This window comes from Sciurus vulgaris (assembly GCF_902686455.1).
Source record: "Sciurus vulgaris genome assembly, chromosome: 1".
In the NCBI taxonomy this organism is placed as follows: domain Eukaryota; kingdom Metazoa; phylum Chordata; class Mammalia; order Rodentia; family Sciuridae; genus Sciurus; species Sciurus vulgaris.
Genome location: NC_136461.1, coordinates 18,109,805 through 18,129,953, shown reverse-complemented (window position 1 = coordinate 18,129,953; position 20,149 = coordinate 18,109,805). Strand labels below are relative to the sequence as shown.

General features: G+C 54.5%; 1 protein-coding gene across 2 annotated transcripts in view; it reads right to left on the bottom strand.

The window, feature by feature from the left end:
* Positions 1–20,149, bottom strand: part of MAN1C1 (mannosidase alpha class 1C member 1) — a 121,880-nt gene that overhangs the window by 67,522 nt on the left and 34,209 nt on the right. The window contains exon 2 of one of the 2 annotated variants that reach the window (XM_079130594.1): positions 2,922–3,018. The exons of the other annotated variant lie outside the window; for it this stretch is intronic. Within the exon in view, the coding sequence (XP_078986720.1) occupies positions 2,922–3,018 (97 nt within the window). The remainder of the gene's footprint in view (positions 1–2,921; positions 3,019–20,149) is intronic. 2 annotated transcript variants of the gene reach the window in all.

The following is a 20,149-nucleotide window of genomic DNA, read 5'->3' as shown; positions in this document are numbered from 1 at the left end:
GCAGGACAGGATGGGCACTGCCTGCCATCTGACCACTCCAGGCATCCTGTGTCTGCAGGGCTCAGTCTCCAGTGAGGCCAGAGTCCAGGGATGATGCAACCTGGCAGCCCCCCGGAGTCCAGAAAGGAAGAGGCCATGACACACAGCTAAGTCCTTTTTCTTCTTTTGAGGTGCCAAGGATTGAGCCCAGGGGCAGTTAACCACTGAGCCACATCCCCACCCCTTTTTTAGATTTAGAGACAGGGTCTTGCTAAGTTGCTTAGGGGCTTGCTAAGTGGCTGAGGTTGGTTTTGAACTCACTATCCTCCTGCCTCAGCCTCCCAAGCTGCTGTCCTACCTCAGCCTCCCGAGCTTCAAAGCCCCTCATGGATCCACCCAGCTAGAACCTCTCCCAGGCTCCTGGATTCAAGCCTTCAACCTTTGGTGTGTGCTCACAGGCCTCTGTACCTAGGACCTATTCAAGGTGACAGTCATAGCTACTACCAGTTAAGAGGGTCTTCTTGTCAGGCAGGCCCTGAGCTGGGTGGAGGCTGATTTTACCATGAGCTCCTTCCCTTTACAACAAAAGGAAGTCTCAGAGAGAAACAACTTGCCCAAGGCCATACAACCAGAAGCAGGAAAGTCTGAATTTGAACCCAGGTTCCCTGTCCCTCTGAGATGCTTAGAAGGAAAAGTAGTGCCCGTGTGTCTTGGCAGAGTTGATGGAGATCTTGCTGTGTCCCCAGGAGTCAGCAGTGGGCATGGCACCCAAAGAGCCTTTGGTGAGTGAGAGAGTAAGGACAGCCAGACCAGCTCTCCCTGCCTGCGCCTGCGTCCCTGTGCATCCTCCTTTCCCAGGGGCCAACCATCCACAGTGGCTCGGTTGTTGGCTACAGAGTGAAGACCCCCTGCTCACTGGATGATGGCCTTGCCAAAGTCACTCCTGGGAGGCCACCCCAGGGACCTCAGAACCCACAATGGGTCACTGAGCCTCGTTTGTTATGATAGAAATCATAACGTTCAGGTGTGCTCTCATTAACATCTTCAGAACAGCCCAGTATGAAGGATGAACCACCAGGGCCCAGAGAGGTTAGGTGACTTGGACTTGGTCACAAAGTCCAGGACAGAGTAAGGATTTGTAAACAATCTGGGTTCTTTCCACCATCATAGGCAGCTCTACCACGTTTGGTGATTGGCAAGGGTCTGGAGGGTTGAGATTTAAATCCCAGGCCTTGAGAAACATTACACAGTGGGACTGGGTTTAACCCAATCCCTCCCAGAAGTGTTTCCCATGATGGTCTGAGAGAATGCTGTTGCCAAACTAAGTTATTTCAGAATTCTGCAGTCTCCCCCGCCCCCATTGACCACACCTCGCCTGAATGTCTGCAAACTGTTTAGAGAGGAGAGGGGATTCTTTCTCCATCACATTTCTATTTATACCAGTAGCAAAATCTCCAACGACTTCGATGAGATCCACACCAGTCAGCCTTCCCCAGGACTGATGTGGGATGCTCCTGGCTGATGGGACAGACGGCCCCTAGCTGGGATCCGCACACCTTCTACCAGCTTAGGCTAAAGGAGCATCTGTCTTCCTCCATCTGACCTGGAAATTCTTCTCTGGGAATCTCTTCCTTAGACAAAATCTTATGCACAAAATGTTACTGCCTGCCTTATTTTTAATAACAAAAAATTGAACCAACTTTCGTACAACATCAGGAGCACAGTTAAATGAATGATCGCCCACACAATCATTTGATGCCATTAAAAAGGTTCTTTAGGAAAAAAGTTACGTGACCTAGGGAAATACTCACGATATAACATTAAGCCAAAAAAAAAAAAAAAAGGTCATGAAATTGTATGGGGGGAGGGGAGAGCACACAGAAGGAAAGACGGGAGGACACGAGCCAAGATGCCAAGAGCTGCGTCTACACGGAGGAACCGTATTCCTCCCCCATATTCCTAGGATAATCAGAAAAATAAACACACTGCTGCTCAAGCCCACGCCCCACAGGCAGGCAAAGGAGAAACCCGTCAGGACAGCCGGCGAGGTGGAGAGGCTGACTGGTCTGAACGAGAAGGCGGGCCCCTGTCTCCTTTCCCATGGCACTAACACCTGTGACGGGGTCATATGTGGCGCTGTCCCTTGTAAATTTGCCCTTAAGGTTTTCCTGGGAATTTCCATCTTGGTCTGGGTTGTTTGGTTCCAGACTCCAGGAACCTGTATCTTTTAGAGTGAGGAATACGGAGAGTGAATTTCCTCTCTCCAGGGCCCCCAGCGCCCATGTCCCAGGGTCCCAGGCGGTCTGCAGCATCGCTCCACAGGAATGGCCGTGGTGGGGGCTGGCACCGTGGACGGTGCCACGGTCGAAATGTGAGGCTAGACACAGGATAGGCCTCTGTGGGATCAGAGAGGGACTACGGGGCTCTGCGGCTGGCGGGGCAAAGTCAGCAGATGGTGACACTATGGGGGAAACGCAAGCCGCCTCAGCTCCGGTGTCCCAGAGACACACACGCGCCTGGACCCTCAAGGCAGCCTGGTCCCCAACCCCATCGGAGAGTGTTCGGCTGGGAAGGTACCCGCATCATGTCACATGCACCTTCTGGGGAGGCAGTCGCTCAGGTCTCAGTGGCCTTTGGGTGGCTGAGCCTACTCCAGGGAACCAGATCTCCATCCCTCGCCATCCCTGATCACGTTTCCAAGTTTCTGTGCTCTAAAACGTAAGTCATCACCACTCACCAAGCATCTATAAGGCTGGGGAGGGGCACAGGGGCTCCCCAAGCCCAGGCGCAGGGGCGGCTCTGGGGGAACGGGACTTGGAGGCCTGGGGTCTGGAGAAAGAGGGACTCGACTCAGCGGGTGGAAACAAAGCCCCAAGTGAAATTCCACTCGCCCACCAAGGGGCGGCGGGCCTCCCCAGGTGCACGTGCCCAAAGCGACTCACCAAATATGTTGCCCTGGTAGCCGTCCTTGGTGATGGGTCGGAGCTCGTTCTTCCCCATGGCGTAGCGCCGGTAGTTGTCCCAGGCAAACCGCATCATCTGCCGGAGAGAGCAGAGGACAGGGCACGGCGGTGAGGCGAAGCCAGTGGCATGGTCAGCCCGCCCCACCCTCCGCAGCAGGGCTCTAAGCCACATCTCATGGTTTGCTGTTTCCCTGGCTCCGGACCAAGCTCCACGGGGCCGGGAATGGTGCTGGCCTTCCTCAGCTCCCTGCACCCAGCACAGGGTTTGGCGCACAGGCAGCAAGTGGGAGCTGAGAACTGAACCGCCCGGCACACAGGTGAGCTCCTCCTCACCAGCTCCTGGCTCTCCAGGTGCACTGGGTCCTGGAGGCTGAGGGACATGCATGGTGACGAGCTGCCCGTGCCCCGTGTCCCCTTCTGCCTTTCACACAGGCTGCAGGAGGCACCGCAGAGCTCTGGAGGCAGCAGGGCAGAGGAGGCAGGCAGGGCTGTGCAGGAAGGCGCAGCCGAGGGCCGCTGGCTAGAGAAGCAGCCGGTGCGGCGAAAGAACTCGGGCTTCGAGATCAGAGAGGCCTGGTTTCTAATCCTGCCTCTGCCACCCTCCCTGTGACTTTGGCATGAGACTGAATGCCTCCGAGTCCCGGCAGCCTCCTCTGAGGTCTGCACGGACGAGGCGCGAGGTCTGCCTTGCCACACTCCTGCTAGGTCTCCACCACAGAACAGGCGGAAACGCGCACTGCCAGCAGCAGGGCCGACAGAGACTCGGTCTCTTCCCACCTTGGCTTCGAAGTGCCCATCTGGGTCTCTGAGCCTCAACCCCCACCTTCCGTCACTTCTAGGCACACACACTGGCTGCATCAGTCGCTGCGGGCAGGAACACAGACTGGCAGCCCCGCCCGGAGCTCCTGACTCGGGGGGTCTGAGGAAGAGCCAGGAGTGTGCCTTTCTAACAGGTCCCCTCTGGATGCTGCTGGTCCGCCGGTCACATCTGAGAACCCCTGATGCATTATACACGGTGAGTGTGCCTTACCCCGAATGTGTGGAGCCAGAGGAGTTTAGACTTCAGACTTGCTTGCATTTTAGAATGTTTGCATATGCAGCATGAGGTGACCGGGGAGGGACTCAAGTCTAAACCGGACTCTTCTGTACTGCTTACACACGGCCTGAAGTCACTTTCCACAGTATGTTAGTAACCCTGCGTCTTCACTGTGACCGTCACGGAGGCCGGGGTGGTGGCATCGACTCTTGCCCAGAGTTTGATTTTGGAGCACCTCGGGTTTCTGGTCAGGGATGCTCAGCCTGTATTTGTGCCAGGACCCCCTCTAGGCACCGTCCTGTCTTTTCCTCCTGTCTCCTGGCCTGTGTGGTCGCCCCAGCGACCCTCTTTCTGCTATGTCATCTGCGTCCTCCAAGAGGGGCAGCTCCTCTTCCAGGCACATGTGGACACGGCCACAGCTGACCAGGCAGGAGGGCAGACCCGCAGGAAGGCGACCTGGACTTCCCGGAGACGGCAGAATCCTCTTGCCCACCTCCTACTTCATAGCTGATGAAACTGAGGCTCCGGGATGGGATGCGGTGGGGACAGCACAGCCAGTGGCTGGAATCCAGCTCCTTCCTCTCCCTGGGCAGCAGGTCCCAGCGCACGCTCGGCTGGCGCGAGGCTTCCGTGTGACACACATGCAGATGCCGTGGTAGCGCGTGCCAGGCGCCGGGCGCTGCCCTGAGCCCTGGTTCTGCTCCTCTGTCATTTTCTACTTATCTCGAATTGGCAATAGTGGGAGATAATTGCCGGGTGTGTGCGCTTGAGGGGGGCTGGCCTCCTCCCTCAGCCTCTCTTATCTGGGGTCCCCCTGGGAAGTCAGTGTGGGGGGAGGGCAAGTGGCTGTGGGGGGGGCAGCGGCAGCTCTTCAAACAGAAACGACAGCAGAGGAGCAGCCACAGAGGCCGGGACGGTTCCCGCACCCTAACCCAGAACCCCCACCCAGAGGGAGGGGGATGTTCAGGAGCAATTTTGGGACCATAGATGTCTACGCTGGCAAAGGCACTGCCGCCGCAGGGAGCGTGGAGGTGTTTGGAAAGCGTCCCATTCTCCCCGTCGCCCACCTCCGCGGAGGGAAGGCAGGCCGATCCCAGCAGCCTCTGGGGCGAATTCAGAAGGCGCTGCCTCCACACACAGGCCCTCAGACACAGCGTCTCCCCAGCTGGGCCACAGGTGGCTCCACCCAGGTGCTGGATGAGCAGGGGACAGAAAGCTCCTTCCCCTCCAGCCTGGCCGCTTCCTCTCTCCTCCAAACACAACTGAAGCGAGAACTGCCAGGGGTTTGCCGGGCTCAGGGCTGAAGCCGAGGGGCGTCGCTCCCCGCCTCCGCTCTCTTCCTCCCTGCCAGCTGCTCCTCCTCCTCCAGGTCCCACTGCAGGGCACGTTGGCAGGGGGGCCGCTTTTCCAGACACACCCAAGTCAGACTCCCGCCCACATTCCTGACGCAGTCCCTTATGGCTGGTCAGTATTCGCTGCTCACACCTCGGGCTCACCTGCCCACAGAAGGTGCTCATTAAAATATCCACCAACGAATGTAAGAAGGAAAGGGACAGCCGGCTCTGGAGCTTCACTCCAAGAGGCCAGGAAACTCAGTGCAGACCAGGAACAACATGGGTAAGAGACCCCAGGTGAGAAGTCAGAGAGCAGAGGCTGGCCAGCCACCGAGGCGCTGGCAGGGGGCAGGTGTAGGTCTCAGGGACCCCTCACAGGTGCCCAGCACCTGATGGACAGGTGGGATTGCGAGGGGCACAAGAAGATGACGACCCACAGGAAGGCTAACCTTGCTGCTGGGGAACTGGTGACGGAACGATGGACAGCTCCTGACTTCGTGTCCAGGAAGTTCTCAGACCTCAGAGGTCTCCCAGGTACCTCTTGCCCTGTGGAGTTTCATATTAGAGAAGTCCATCACTTCTCCTTGAACACCCCCAGTGATGGGATGCTCACCACCTTAGCAGGCAGCCCAAGCAACCTCAGAGCTTCAGACCCGCAGCCACGGGGTGTCCATTCGCAAGTCTGCGCAGGACGACGCCTGCTGGCCAGCGAACAGCCCTGCTCCTCAACAGCTTCCCTCCGGGTGAAGCTCTGTATCTCCGCGCTTCTCCACAGTGCCCTCTGAAACTGCAGACCCACACGAAATGCTCTTCCAGGGAGCCCCAAGACTTCGTCACCGTTCCTTGGACCTACTCTTTTGGTAAGGGTCAGAAATCCAAGCACGAGCTTCCTCTGGTCACAGCTGGATCAGATCCTGCAGGTGTGGACTGGCTGTTTGTCCCTAGTACATCCATCTGGTTGGATTCTGCCTATCGACCCAGGCTGCCAGGATCTTTCTGGAACCAGATCTTATGGCTCAACACATGTGCGTCTTCCTACTTTGAGTAACTGGCAACTCTGACGCTGCCATGTGTGCCTCCCCCAGGTCTTGGACAGAGGCATCGGTAGCTGGCTGAGGGCGGAGCTGGGAAGCCGCAGAAAGGCTTTCTCCTGGGTCTAGTAGCGCCTGCTGCCTGTCATCCATCTGCAGATGAGGAATCCGCCAAGTGATCAGCGCAACAACCCCCGTCTCTCCATTTCTGTACATGAAGATATTGTGAAAGACAAGGCTGGAAGAGAAAAACACTCTGCCCTAGTACAGCTAGTACAGAAAAAACAAATTGCCTTTAAAAAAAAAAAGAAAATAAGGGGTTAGACGAGCGTGATTGTTCTTAGAGAAATCATTTTGGCTTCTATGAATCATTTTTTGTTCTAAACACTTACAAATCGCTAACTTAAAAACCTATTAGTCCTGCTAGAACGGTTACACTCAGAAAAATGGACAATTAACGTGCTGGCCAGGAGGTGGACCAATGGGAACCTTCACACAGCCAGTGAGGATGGACGCACTGCAGCCACTTTGGAAAACATTTGTAAAAAAAAAATGTTAAACGTGAAGTTACCACAGGACCTGCAATTGCAGCCCTAGGCACAGCCTGCACAGAAGAGGGTCAACACGGCGAGTCTGAGCGCAGCTCAGAGAGGCCTGCTCGCGAGGCTGGGCCTGGGGTGTCTGGGGAAGTGGGCTTCCTGAGTGTCCCCACCAGGGTCTGATTGCTAAGGGTGACGTGTGGTACCCAGGCTGTGCAGTCCACGTGGCCAGTGCTGAACATCCGCTTTCCTTCTGCGAGCCTAGGATTTTGGTACACGTTAGGCAGAGGATGCCCACGTGACCAGCCCCTAGTCAAGACCTTGGGCAAAGAGCCTCTAAAGAGCTCGCCTGGTATGCAACACTGTACACGTCGGCACGATTTCATGCCACGGGGATTAAGTCCACCCTGTGGGCTGTCACTAGAAGGGACTGTTGAAACCTGCACCTGGTTTCTTCTAGACATCTGCTCATGCACATTTTCTCAGGCTCATTTTGCTGTTTGTTCTTTCAGTGTAACAAATCCCAGCTGTTGAGTGGGACTCTGCTGAGTCCTGCAATTCCTCTTAGTGAATTACTGAACCTAGGAGTGACCTTGGGGATCCCTGACAAAATAAAAACATATGTCTGCACAAAAATAAATGTTCATAGCAGTATCATTTATAATAGCCGAAAAGGGGAAATAACCCCAATGTCCATCAACTGATGAATGGATCAACAAAATGTGGTATATCCATACAATGAAATATTATTCAGCCATAAAAAGGAACATACGTCATGACACATGCCACAACAAGGGTGAAACCTGAAATACTACGCAAAGCGAGGAAGCCAGACACAAAAATGCTACCAAGTGTATGATTTCATTTATTGAAATGTCCAGAATAAGCAAACATACACTGACAGGAAGAGGAGTGGTGGTGGCCAGGAAGGGGGGGACAGGGAAATGGAGAGCGCCTGCTAAGGGGTCTGAGGTCTTCTGGGTGATGAAACGTTCTGGCCTTGATTGTGGTGATGACTGTACAACTTAATATACAAAAAAAACACTGAACTTTCCAAGGTGGAGTTTAAGGGTATGTGAATTCCACCTCAGTGAAGCTGTTAAACACATTAGTGGGAGCAAGCATGGTACGCCATCTGACCCGACACATACGAGGACACACTACCTCAGGGTGTTTCTGCCAAAGGTGCCTAATGTGAAATCACCACGAGGAAACATCAGACAAACCCTCACTGAGCAATGGCAAGGGCCGTAAATACCAGGTCTTCAAACACCACAAGAATAGCTGGGTGTAGTGACGCAGGCCTGCAATCCAAGCTACCTGAGAGGCCGAGGCAGGAGGATCCCAAGTTCAAGCCCAGCCTTGGCAACTTAGTGAGACCCTGTCTCACAAAGGGCTGGGGTGTGGCTCAGTGGTAGAGTGCGTGCCTGGCATGCACCAGAGCCGGGGTTCCATCCCCAGCACTGCAAGAAAGTCAGTAAAAAAGTCATGATAGAAAGACTAAGAAGTCCCAGACGGAAGGAGATGGAAGAGACACGAACTAAATGCAATACAGGATATTGAACTGGCTCCTGGGGCAGAAATAACATTGATGGTGGTGATGGTGGTGGTGGTGGTGGTGGTGGTGGTGGTGGTGGTGATGGTGGTGATGGTGTTGGTGTTGGTAGTGATGGTGTTGGTGGTGATGGTGTTGGTGTTGGTGGTGGTGATGGTGTTGGTGGTAGTGATGGTGTTGGTGGTGATGGCAGTGATGGTGTTGTTGGTGGTGATGGTGTTGGTGGTGATGGTGTTGCTGTTGGTGATTGTGATGGTGTTGGTGGTGATGGTGGTGGTGTTGGTGTCGGTAGCGGTGGTGATGGTGATAGTGATGGTGTTGGTGGTGGTGATGATGGTGATGGTGTTGTTGGTGGTGATGGTGTTGGTGGTGTTGGTGGTGGTGATGGTGTCGGTGTTGGTGGTGATGGTGTAGGTGGTGGTGATGATGGTGATGGTGTTGGTGGTGATGGTGATGGTGTTGGTGGTGATGCTGTTGGTGGTGACAGTGTTGGTGGTGTTGGTGGTGATGGTGGTGGTGTTGGTGGTGGTGGTGATGATGGTGATGGTGTTGGTGGTGATGCTGTTGGTGGTGATGCTGTTGGTGGTGACGGTGTTGGTGGTGATGGTGGTGGTGGTGATGGTGTTGGTGGTGGTGGTGATGACGGTGATGGTGTTGGTGATGTATTACTGAGAAATTGTCAACATCTGAATGGGGGACAGGTACCTAACAGTGACACTGCATCGATGTTAATTTTCCGGTTGTGGTGGTTTTACTAGGGTTCAGTAGAAGTGCCCCCACCTTCTTGGAAGCACACAATGAAGTTTTTAGGGTTAGGGAGCATTATGTCTGCACCACACCCTCAAATGGTTCAGAAAATCATGGTGGCGTGTGTGCAGGGTGCGCATGTGTCTCTGCAGGCGCTGAGTGAGAGAGGGTGAGGTGTTCCCGTTGCAGAACGCGGGGGGCGGTCGACGGGAGACCCTTGGTAGAGTTCTGAAACTTTTCAAGAGTCTGAACTAAAAAAAAAAAAACCCATCAGGGAATTCTGCTGGCGGTCAGCAACGTTTTCACTCAGATTCACTATTGCAGAATTCTATTTTCCCATTTTTGAAAACAACTGTGACGGAGAGTGCCCACTGCCGGCCTCCCTGGTTCCTCTCACCCCGGGTCCGCAAAGCCTGGCGGGCTCCACCTGCGGCTTCGCTCCGCCCGTGCCGAGAAGCTGGAGCCCAGCAACAACTCAGCAACTGAACTCGGTTCCTCGTTTTATAATCACATTGTCCCGTTCAAACGAGGGCCCATCCTTCCTCTATTCCTCCTGCTAAACAGACAAATAAACCACACACACACCCCGACGGCCACTGGGGGGTTCCTGAGCGGCTTTGGCAACCCCGGCCTCTCCTTCCACTTCCAGGTTGGGCCTCTGAGCTCAGCTCTGCAGCCCCAGCTTCTCTCTTCTGTGTATATTCTTTGCTGTGGTTTGGACACAGTTTGTCCCCAAAGGTTCATGTGCTGGAGGCCTGGTCCCCGGGCAAAGGCGTCGAGAGTGGGTGGAGCTTACGAGGAGGGTCTGGCGGGAGGTGGTGGGAGGTGGTGGGAGGTGGTGGGAGGTGATGGAAGGACCAGGGCCCGTCTTGGGGTGAGTTTGCTCCCCCACCGGCCTGGTGGCTGAGAGAGGGCTGTTATAAAGCAAGTCCAGTTTTCTCGCTGGCTGGCTCTCTTGCTTCTGCTCTCCGGGCGACCGCTCACTCCTGCACACACGCACTTCCTCTTTCTGTCTCTCCACCAGAGAGACCAGCACGTCTCCCACCACAGGCCCTGGCCAGAATCTGACGCCAGCACTGTGCTCCTGAACCTCTAGAACTGTGAGCCAAATAAATAAATCTTTTCTTTATAAAGTATTCACTCAAGGTATTTTGTTATAGCAACACCAAATAGACTAAGACATCCTTGCAGATGATTTTAAAAATAAAACTGATACCTGACTATCTGTCTACTTGTATTTTAATGGATCCAACTTTCACAGGTTCATCACAGGAAAGCAGAAGGAAGGCAAGAAAATATCCCCCATCCTTCGGCCCTAACCATCATTTCCATTTTGGGTGTTTCCACCCTTTTTCTCCCACAAATCTTTGTTTCTTCCTGTGATTAGGATGCAAGAATTCAATTTTATCACAAAGGCTTTGTGAACATCATTTTCAACAGCGGGCAGGGAGATGCGTCATTGTGGACTTTATCTTCCTCCTATACAACCAGACATTTTGGTGACTCCTAGTTTGGGGCTACTGCAAAATAATGCCATAGTGAATATCTTTGTGCACAAAATATTTCCAGTCATTTCCTTAGGCTACAGCCTCTACAAAATCACTAGGGAAGAAGTTAGAATTTATGAATACATACAGGGGTTCTTGAAGATTACAGCCAGACAGCTTATTTTGCCTGCCACTGTGCAAAACTTGGCAAATGGGAAAAGTGCACAACGATTTTGTGACAATACCGAAAAGCAGTCCACTCGGGAGATAAAACTCACATCATGGATAGTGGCTGCGCACATTCACGCAGCCCTTTGCCTGGTTGAGCTCACTCAAGTCGGGTGGTTCTGCGGGCTTGACAGGATAGGTATTTTTCCATTTAGAGATAATTATGCAAGGTCTAAAAAATGTATATGAGATATAAAATAGTAAACAGATATTAAGAACTGTGTTTTCAAATGTTCAGTGATAAGCAAAAATGCTCATTATGTAATATTAAGTGGAAAAGTAGGATGCTAAAATTACACGGTAGGAAATTCACTGGCCTACGTAGAAGTGTCTAAAAAGAAAAAATGGGAAGGAAACACTGAGACGCTGACAGTGGATACGTCTGACGGGAGAAGTTCAGGGATTTTAATTTTTCCCTTCCGGTTGACTTACATTTTCTGAATTTTCTTATTTTCTACAATAAACATTCAGAAATGTTTGAGATATAAAAAAATAAATAAATAAAGGTTTTAAAATGAAAACTAAAGAGGGGAAATGGTATAGTGCTGCCCTCAGGGAAAAGGAAGTACTAGGGTGACGAGCTGGGTTTCCATGGGAGAAGGTCACCCCGCAGAGCAACAGCATGCAGAGCAGCTCAGGCCCACAATTCCAGAGAAACAACTTGAGGGCCCAGGACACAAGTGATTCCCCAAACCACACTTGATAAGCTATGTGAGAACAGGAGAGGGAAAGCGACTTGCCACAGCCAAGACGCAGGGGTCTGGGACAATCTGTCTTCGAGAGCTGGGGGAGGATGGTGCATCTGATGGGGCAGTGGCAGCCTGAGCTGCAGCAAGAGGTTCAGGTCAGGCTTGAGAAGGTGACCATGAGAATCATCAGCCACGAGACCGAAATGCCAGGAGAATCTGGACATCTGCACACGGTGGGTTCTAGAAAGACACAACAGGCAACTGTGTGTGCCCGTGCTGGAGGCAGAAGGCAGCTCTGGAGTGTCTCTGGAAGGCCCTCCCTTCCAGCAGCCTGTGATTTACAGATGCAAAGACGACGGAAAGAGACCACCAGGCCTTCCTGCCACCCGCCCTGAGCCAAGGCAGCTCTGGGGACAGAGAAGACACGGGCAGCACACTCGGAGCCGCTTCCTCAGATGCGTCTGCAGTTCTCTCTCAAACAGAAGACGTGCTTGCCCACCTGAACGCAGCACGGTGACATGAGACCTCAGAATGAGGACGTGGCCCGGGCAGGGCAGCCATGGCCATTTCCTCCTTCCACCTGCCTCAGGGCTCAAGGACTCTGCTACAGAAAAGCACCTAGAATCCGCTGTCACCAGGCCCAGGTGGCCTCCCAGGAGAGGACCCCAGAACCACGGAACCAAGAAAGGAAGACGCCTTAGGGGAGGGAGGAAGCGGGGCAGCCGGGCGGAAGGTGGTCAGCGCCGAAGCGCTGGGACATCTCCCCTTCGTGAAAACGCACGCGCAGGGCCGGGCCTGGCGGCCACCCAGAACCACCAGCTCCGTCTCCAAGCTGCCGAGAAGGAAATGGACCTTCCCGTCATCAGGGCCGGGCGCCGTGGAGCGCGGTCTTACTGGCATCTCCAGCGGCGGCCCTATCTGCAGGGGCCAGGCGGGAGCCTTGCCTCTCAGGGTCTGGGATCTAAGGACCACGCGGCCAGAGAGATCAGACAGGGCCCTCCTGCCCTCGGCCACGGGGAGGCCGAAGACCAGCCCTGCCCAGTGCGACCCAAGGGCTCTGACTGGGGCGCAGAGGAGGCCTGGCCAGCACGGCCCCGGGTCTACCATCGCAGCCGGACAGGCGGAGTCTGGCTGCCCTGGGGGACAGCGGGGGGGGGGGGGGCGGGGGGGGGGCGGGGGGGAGCTAGAAGGAGACCCGCAGCCTCCCGTCTGGCCCTCAGGCTTGCCTGAGCTCCTGGAACAGGCCTCCAGACCTATCCGAGGTCCAGACGGCTCTCCCACACCCCACCCTGGGGACTCGGATTGCCACACTCAGAAATCCACACCATCTGTCACTGTGCAAAGGCACCGCGGCTGAGAGCATGGCCTAGCGGCGGAGAGATGGTGACGGGCTCCAAGTGGGCACACCCAGGGAGGGCTTTAGAAATGCAGCAGCCCAGGCCCCGCTCCGGAGTCAGTAAACAAGAGCTCCAAGTGATCCAAATGCACACTCTAGTTCTAGAGCCTGCTCTCAGAGTCTGCCACTACTGGCTGTGTGGCCTTGGGTGGGTGACTTAACCTCTCTGAGTCTGAGTTTCCCTATTTGAAAAAGAAAAGGAATACTTAATCCTTTTAATAACTTTAAGATAAAATATGAAAAATGTTGAGCACAGTGGCTGATACCTGATATGTGTTCAATAAAAAGCAGTGTAAGATGACTGCCGTTCTGTTAATTTACCCACTGAGCACCTCCCTATCCACTTCTCTTTGCAACCCCAACTTTGGGGTTTGGCACCCCAATCCTAAACACATCTCTCCAGGCACTCCTGCAGCAGCCTCCTGAGTGGAGGCCAGATCTTCTCTCTGGCCTCCTGCGGGAGTCTCCACGCCGTAGCCAGGTGTGATAATTTGATATGCAAACATATTCCTATCTCCACATCACCTGACCCACAGACTCTCCCACCAGGTACAAATCCAGCTCCTGAATGAGTCCCAGCCAGACCAGCCCCGCGCTGTGCCCACGCCCCTCTGCCTGGGGAGTCCCTCTCACCTTTGGCCCGCTTCAGGGGCCTCTCGCTTCTGCAGAGGGCTTCCCCGCCTGCGGGCTCAGGTCGGACCCCCCATCACGGAGACTGATCGAGCTGAGCGCTCACGGGAACTGCGCGACTCCTTAATCAGCTTCCATTTCCCCACCAGAACGGCTCCAGCTGGGGCGGCTGACCACTGTCCCCGGCTCGGGGAGGCCTCCATAAATACACACGGATTAAATGTCGCAGGTGGGTGACAGCACAGGGGCCCCGGCTGCTCGTGTCACGGGCCGGGCCGCAGCCTTGATTCACTCGGCAGGAATGTGCCGCGGCCCGCTGGTGGCAGACAGGAGAGGCCACCGGCCAGGAGGGCTGGGCGTCAGCGGGGCAGGGAGCCCAGGAGGGGCAGAGGGGCCGGAGGCTCCAACAGGCCTGGGGGCCGCACGTGCAGGAGGAAGGACCGTTCCCGCCGTGCTCTGCCTTCCTCACCTGAGCCCTCCGGTCACCTGGGTGTTAGCCAGGCTGGGGACACCACCCCATCTTACAGAAGAGACTGCGCTTTTGCAGGCGGACATTCACGGAGGGCCAAACGCCCACGGCGCACCCGTGTGTACGGGCATGCACAGTTCTCGCCACACCTCTGGGAGGCGCTGTCTGCGAGGAGGTCGGGCACAGCCGTGGCGAGCCCAGCTTTAGACCCCAGTTCTACTCTGCTGTGTGTCCTTGGATAAGATACCTAACCTCTCTGTGCCTCCATCTTCTCATCTGTTTCAAAAGAATGATGCTGTAATATCACACAGGGCCGGAGGTTTCATCCGTCATCTCATTTAACCTTGACGTTCATCTTATAAAATCAGAGTCATTACTCTCACTCTAAATGAGGAAACCGAGGCCCCTGTCCAAGTGTCACAGCAAGCGTCGGTGGCCAGGAGGCTCCGCTGCCTCTCTCAGAACGGAGTTGGGCACACCCCACACCCACTTGCCAGCAGGCCTGTGGATGCCGCCTCTGACGCCGTCCACATCCACTGGCGCACTCAGGTGACCCGCACACCCGCCTCCCGTGGCCTCTCCGCGTGGCCCATCCCTCCCACTGTCCCCCTCCCCCCCCCTGCGCTGACCTCAGACAGCAAGGGCCCCTCCCCCCTGTGGCGGGGCGGCAATGGCCCCTGAAGGTGCCTACATCCCGACCCTCAGAACCGGCAGTTCTAGGTTGTCGGTAAAATGGAATCGTGGCTTCGGATGGGGTCGTGGTTGCTAAGCAGCTGACCCGGAGCGTGAGAGGTCAGCCCGATTATCCAGGAAGGACTAGGGTAACCAGAAGGGTCCTGGCAGGGGAGCCAGGGCAGGGAGTCAGTGCCCCGATGTGAGGAGGACTCCCTGGCCATCGCTGGCCTGGCCACAGAAGAGGGGCCGTGAGCCAAGGAGCGCAGAGCTTCTAGAAGGGTCCTCTCTGTGCGGCCGGCTTGATGGGCCAAGGGCAGCTCGGACGGTGGGCCAAGCGTCACTTCTGCGAGGGCGTTTCTGGTTGTGACTGGCGTCTGACTCAGTGGACAGAGAGGCAAGACCTTGGCCAACGTGGGCAGGGACCTCCGAGTGCCCAGGCCTGAGAACACAGGGCAGAGGAGGTGGTTCCGCTCTTTCTTCTGCAGCCTGGACGCCCTTCTCCTGCCCTCCAAGCGGAACGCCAGGTCCTCTGGCCTTGGGCTTTGGCACCCGCACCACTGGCCCCAGGCTGCCAAGCCTTGTAAACCGGGGGTCACGTGGCTTCCGAGGCTTTGACCTTGAGCTGAGCCACACTGCCAGCTGCCCGGGTCTCCAGCTTGCCTGAGGCCTCCGACTGTGGGATCCCATCCCCTGGCCAATCCTGCTCACCCATCCAGCCACCCGTTGATTCACTGTTCTGAGATGGAGTCTCCCTGCATTGCCCAGGCTGGCCTTGAACTCCTGGGCTCAATGAGCCTCCTGCTCAGCCTCCTGGCTGCAGCTCACGGATCTGTCTTTTCCTACTGGTTCTATTCTCTGGAGGACCCTATCACACTGCCCTAGACCACCCTGAAAGGAGGCAGCCTGGCCAACACCTTGATTTCAAGCCCACTGACACATAGTTCAGGCTTCTCAGCTCCAGAATTAGAAAACAAATTCGTGTTTGAAGTCACTGGGTTGGTGTGATTTGTTACTGCAGCAACAGGAAGCTAATACCTCACCCCAGGACCTTTGCATCTGCCACTGAATAACAGTAAGTGGACAAACCAACCCACCAATCTCCACTGCCCTTCCCATGCTGTGTTCTGCCGAGAGAATCTGGTATTCTGGAGCATGGCCACAGCCCCGCCAGCCATCGGTGACCATACTCAACACCTCTAATGGAGAACCGTTTCTTTCACGTCTGTCTCCCTGGCCTTGAATGCGGTGACCTACTGACCTCTGCATTGCTGGCCCCTAGCACAGCATCGCCTGGCCAAAAGGAAGGCACTGTCCTCACAGTAGTGAATGCACTGCCTCTGTCACCCACCAGGGATGTTCCCTGGGCACTGACAGCATAGGCCCTCCATAGGCACACGACCCTGTGCCCCCCGCAGGCGCACGTTGAGTCCCAGAGGGTTGATAACTCGCCCAAGGACGCAGAACCAGAGGGTGCAGAGCGGGCGGTGGTGCGAGAGGACCCCTCAGAGAACAGACCAGCGCCTCCTCCTCCTCGGAGGCTGGCAGCGGGCCGGGCTGGGTGAGGCTGGTGTCCAGCTGATTCGAGAGGCTGCTTCCCTGTCAAAACATGGACCAGGCACCTCGAGGCAGCGTGGGCACATGGAGAAGCAGGACGAGGACTGGCTGCCGCCTGGTGCCAAGCGGCCAGTCCTGGCGCTGTTCGTCTTTGAAAGCAAGAAACAGCCGCTGTCCGGCTCCCCGGGGGCTGCAGGGCTGGCGGGAAGGGACACGCTGCCCGAGAGCAGCCCCGGCGAGCCCGAGGCTGCCGGAAACATGAAAGAGGCAGAACCCAGCTTTTGCCCAAATATAAGATTTTTTCCAAAAAAGAGAAAGTTTAAGTGAAAACAAGGAAAATACCAAAACAAACGGTGGCGCGATCCGGACTGGAACATGGAGAGTAGGAATCCCACACCTGGGGTCAGCCTGACAGCTTGGTGGCAGCTGTGGCAGCCAGGGGCACAGGTGACCCATTTCAGGGCCTCTGGAGTTTGGCGGGAGGCCTGGGCTGAGGATGGGAAAGGAGGTCCAGGAGGGCAGGACCCTGCCTGCTGGTTGCCAGTGCAGCCACCTGTTGAGAAGTCAGCCTGGGGGACAGAGGAACCTGGCAGAAGCACCTGGAACTGTCCACCATTCCTGGACTCAAGGAAGAGGCCTGAGAACCCCTGGCATCCAGAGCAAGTGAAGGGCTCTGTTTTGTTCAATAAAATTATTTCAACCAAAGATCGAGAATAAGCCAATCCCCAAATAAGTCAGTCCCCATACCAACTGTAATCACAGACGTTATCACGTTTAAGCCTTTGCGGCTACGTTGAAGCAAGTTTTAAGCCCATTTTATAGACGAGACTGAGGCTCAGAGAGGTTCAGCAACTCAAGGCGCACAGCCAGGAAGAGGAGGGTTTGCACAAACCCAGGTGGGTCTGATGGCAACTTCTGCCTCTTCCTGTCCCTCTCCCAACTTCCCGACACCTGCATCCACTCAGGAGCACCTGCTATGTTCCCTGTGCCTGCTGTATGCAGGAGACGGCTCAGCCACGTCCCTGCCGTGATGGCTTCTACGCCCCAGGGTGGGCAGGCGGATAGTAAGGAGCAGGACTCTAAAAGGGGGTCAGCAATATGAAACAAAGACAAGGTAAAGGGGAGAGGGATGGAGTTGAGGGGTGGCCGAGGAGGGCTCCAAGAAGATAGCTGAGTCAACACCTTAATTATTAATATCTGAAAAAACATCTCCCGCTTTCCATTTATGGACTAAGAAATGCATTTGACTCTTCTTGTTCCTCTGAAGTCCCACTGGCAGATCCCAAAGTACATATTTTCTTTCTTTCCTTTTTTTTTGGCTAGAAAGACTTACAGAACCCACGGAGAAGGTTATCGGTTCACACTAGGAGAGAGAATTCCAAAGAATTCCAAAGCGGTCCTTACAAATGCCATACAAAACAACTCAGGCCTCTGGAGTTATTTATCCTGTGGAGCCAAGGTGCTGCCACCCCCTCAGACGCCTTGAGTTTGCATTAATCGGACAGCTCGACGTAGGTTTTCTTCCCATTTTTCTCCGTCTGCTGTGAGGGGTGACGTGCAGTAGCACGTCTGGGACTCCTAATAAGGGCTGGTGTCTCCTGGCTCCTGCAAGACTGAATTTCCTGGGACGCTCAGGATGCTTTCTTTGAGGGGCTGAGCGCAGAGGCTGTTTTTGAAGGCTGACTGCGGCCGTATCATAAAAGATCCCCCAGCCATGCGGGAGACAGCACAACATCAAGCAATGTGATCTTGAAACCTTGAAACAGAAGACCAAAGAGCCATTAACAATGAAAACCAAAAGCTCCCATCAGGACAGGCTGGAAAGCACGCGGGAACTCGGACCCTCGGGTTTCAGGACTGTTTTGAATCGGCTGCAACGATCAGAGTCAGCTCAGGCAGGCCTTGCCGGCTGGATGTTTGGCCTCCCCTCCTCGAATTCACACACCCCAGGAACTGCAGACAGCTGCTCTTTCCTAAGCTGCCTCCAGGTCTGGGGCTTCCTGCTGGGGCCTGTAAACCTGCTGCAGGAAATGGCAGCTCCTGCCGCGTCGGCAAAGCAGACCCTTCCACAGAAGGGAGGCGGATGGACGGACGGACTGCCTGCCACAGGTGATTCCACAAAACCGCCCCAAAATTTCTCATGCCTGCACTTGCTCTGGCGACCGTGGCTCCCTGGGCTCTTCCATAAATCCCAGAGTCGGGCTCTTCCCGACACTTCCTATAAAAGAAAGGCCTCGGTGAGATTTCTCTCACTGACAGCTGTATATTCTGTATAAAGGAGGAAAACATCATGTGCCTTCCGTTCTGGTCGCAGTGACTGAAAAGCACTGTTGCATAAAACCGGCAGTCGGGCTGGGCTGGGCTGGCTGGTGGGAGTCTGGCTGGTGGTGGGAGTGGTGAGCGGGCTGCCCCCCTGCGGTGCCCTTCCCGAGGGTGGCCGCTGCTCCACTGCAGACCTGGGAGGCCGCTCCGTGTGTCCTTTTCTGGGCGGGAGGAAGCGATGCCTCTCGCTGGCACATGGACTTGGTGTTCCACTTATGAACCCGAGGAGGACATGAGTCGCTTGCTGCTGGTGCTCAGATTTGACTCGGGGCCTGCCTGGGCCCACTTAAAATGAATAAAAAAAAGATGAGCCTCATTAGCTGGAATTCAGCAGCTTCCCTGCTGCATGGGCAGCCACTCGGTGAGAAAGGGGGTCAGGACAGAGACGATGCAAGACCATGAAGAATTTAGATGGGAAAATGTTTCCTGAGAGATTAGCTATGGCTATTTAAGACATTAAAAGTCTCAACCCTCTTGAGGTCAGGGAACGAACCAGAGGAAAATCAGAGGCCCATTTCCTCTCTTCCCATGAACCCAGCAAAAATTTAAAATTCGAAGCATCTCTAAACAGCGATTTGATTAGGGTGTTTTTTTTTTTTTCCCCCAAGTAGGCTATGATAATTAGCAAATGCCTGGGAGATGAGATTTAAATATGCCAATCAGTCCATCTCAAGAGTTTAGTGGGAACAATGCGGAATGTAATTATCTTTAAGTGATAACCACTTTTGTGGGGTCACAGCCAACCTGGAGATCTGAAGCCCAGCAGATGACCTCTCCCTGTGGTTGGAGAAGCTGTTTTCCCACTTTAAAAAAAAAAAAAAAACTAAAACAGCAATGCCAAGTATTATCTGAAAATTCCACCAGTGTGACCTTTAAAGAGAATGATTTCGAGTACTTCTGGTGATAACTCTGCTGCCATTTCTTCCATTAATGGGGTATTTTCAAGATCAGCAGGATGAAGGAGATAACCTGACTTCAAAGAGGTACAGACAGACTGTACCTGCAATATCTAACTAATGTCCTATTTTCTCCATCAGCGATCATTTCTTGGGTTGGAAATTGTCAAAAAACCTACAGATTCACAATCTCTCACTTTCCCGCAGGCTACAGGGGTGTGCAGAATGGGCCCCGAGGTGGAGATTGGTCTGTAATGGCACAGAACGTTATCCCAAGGGAGAGCAGAGTGCAGTTAACCATTTACCAGGGTTTTTCTGCATTGCTACTGGGGTTTGGTGCCGAGTGAAGAAGTATGTTGGTTAAGACAAAGTCTTTTTGAAGACTTAGGCTATTATCAACTGGGCCCATTCTGCACCACCTCCCCACCCCCATTGGGCTTTCCTGATTTTTGCAATAGTTTTTTTTATTTGTTTGTTATTGTTTTAAATTCTTTAGTTGTTGATGGAGCTTTATTTTATTGATTGGTTTATACGCAGTGCTGAGAATCGAACCCAGTGCCTCCTACGTGCTGGGCAAGTGCTCCAACACAGAGCCGCCACCCCAGCCCTGCCCCAGCAA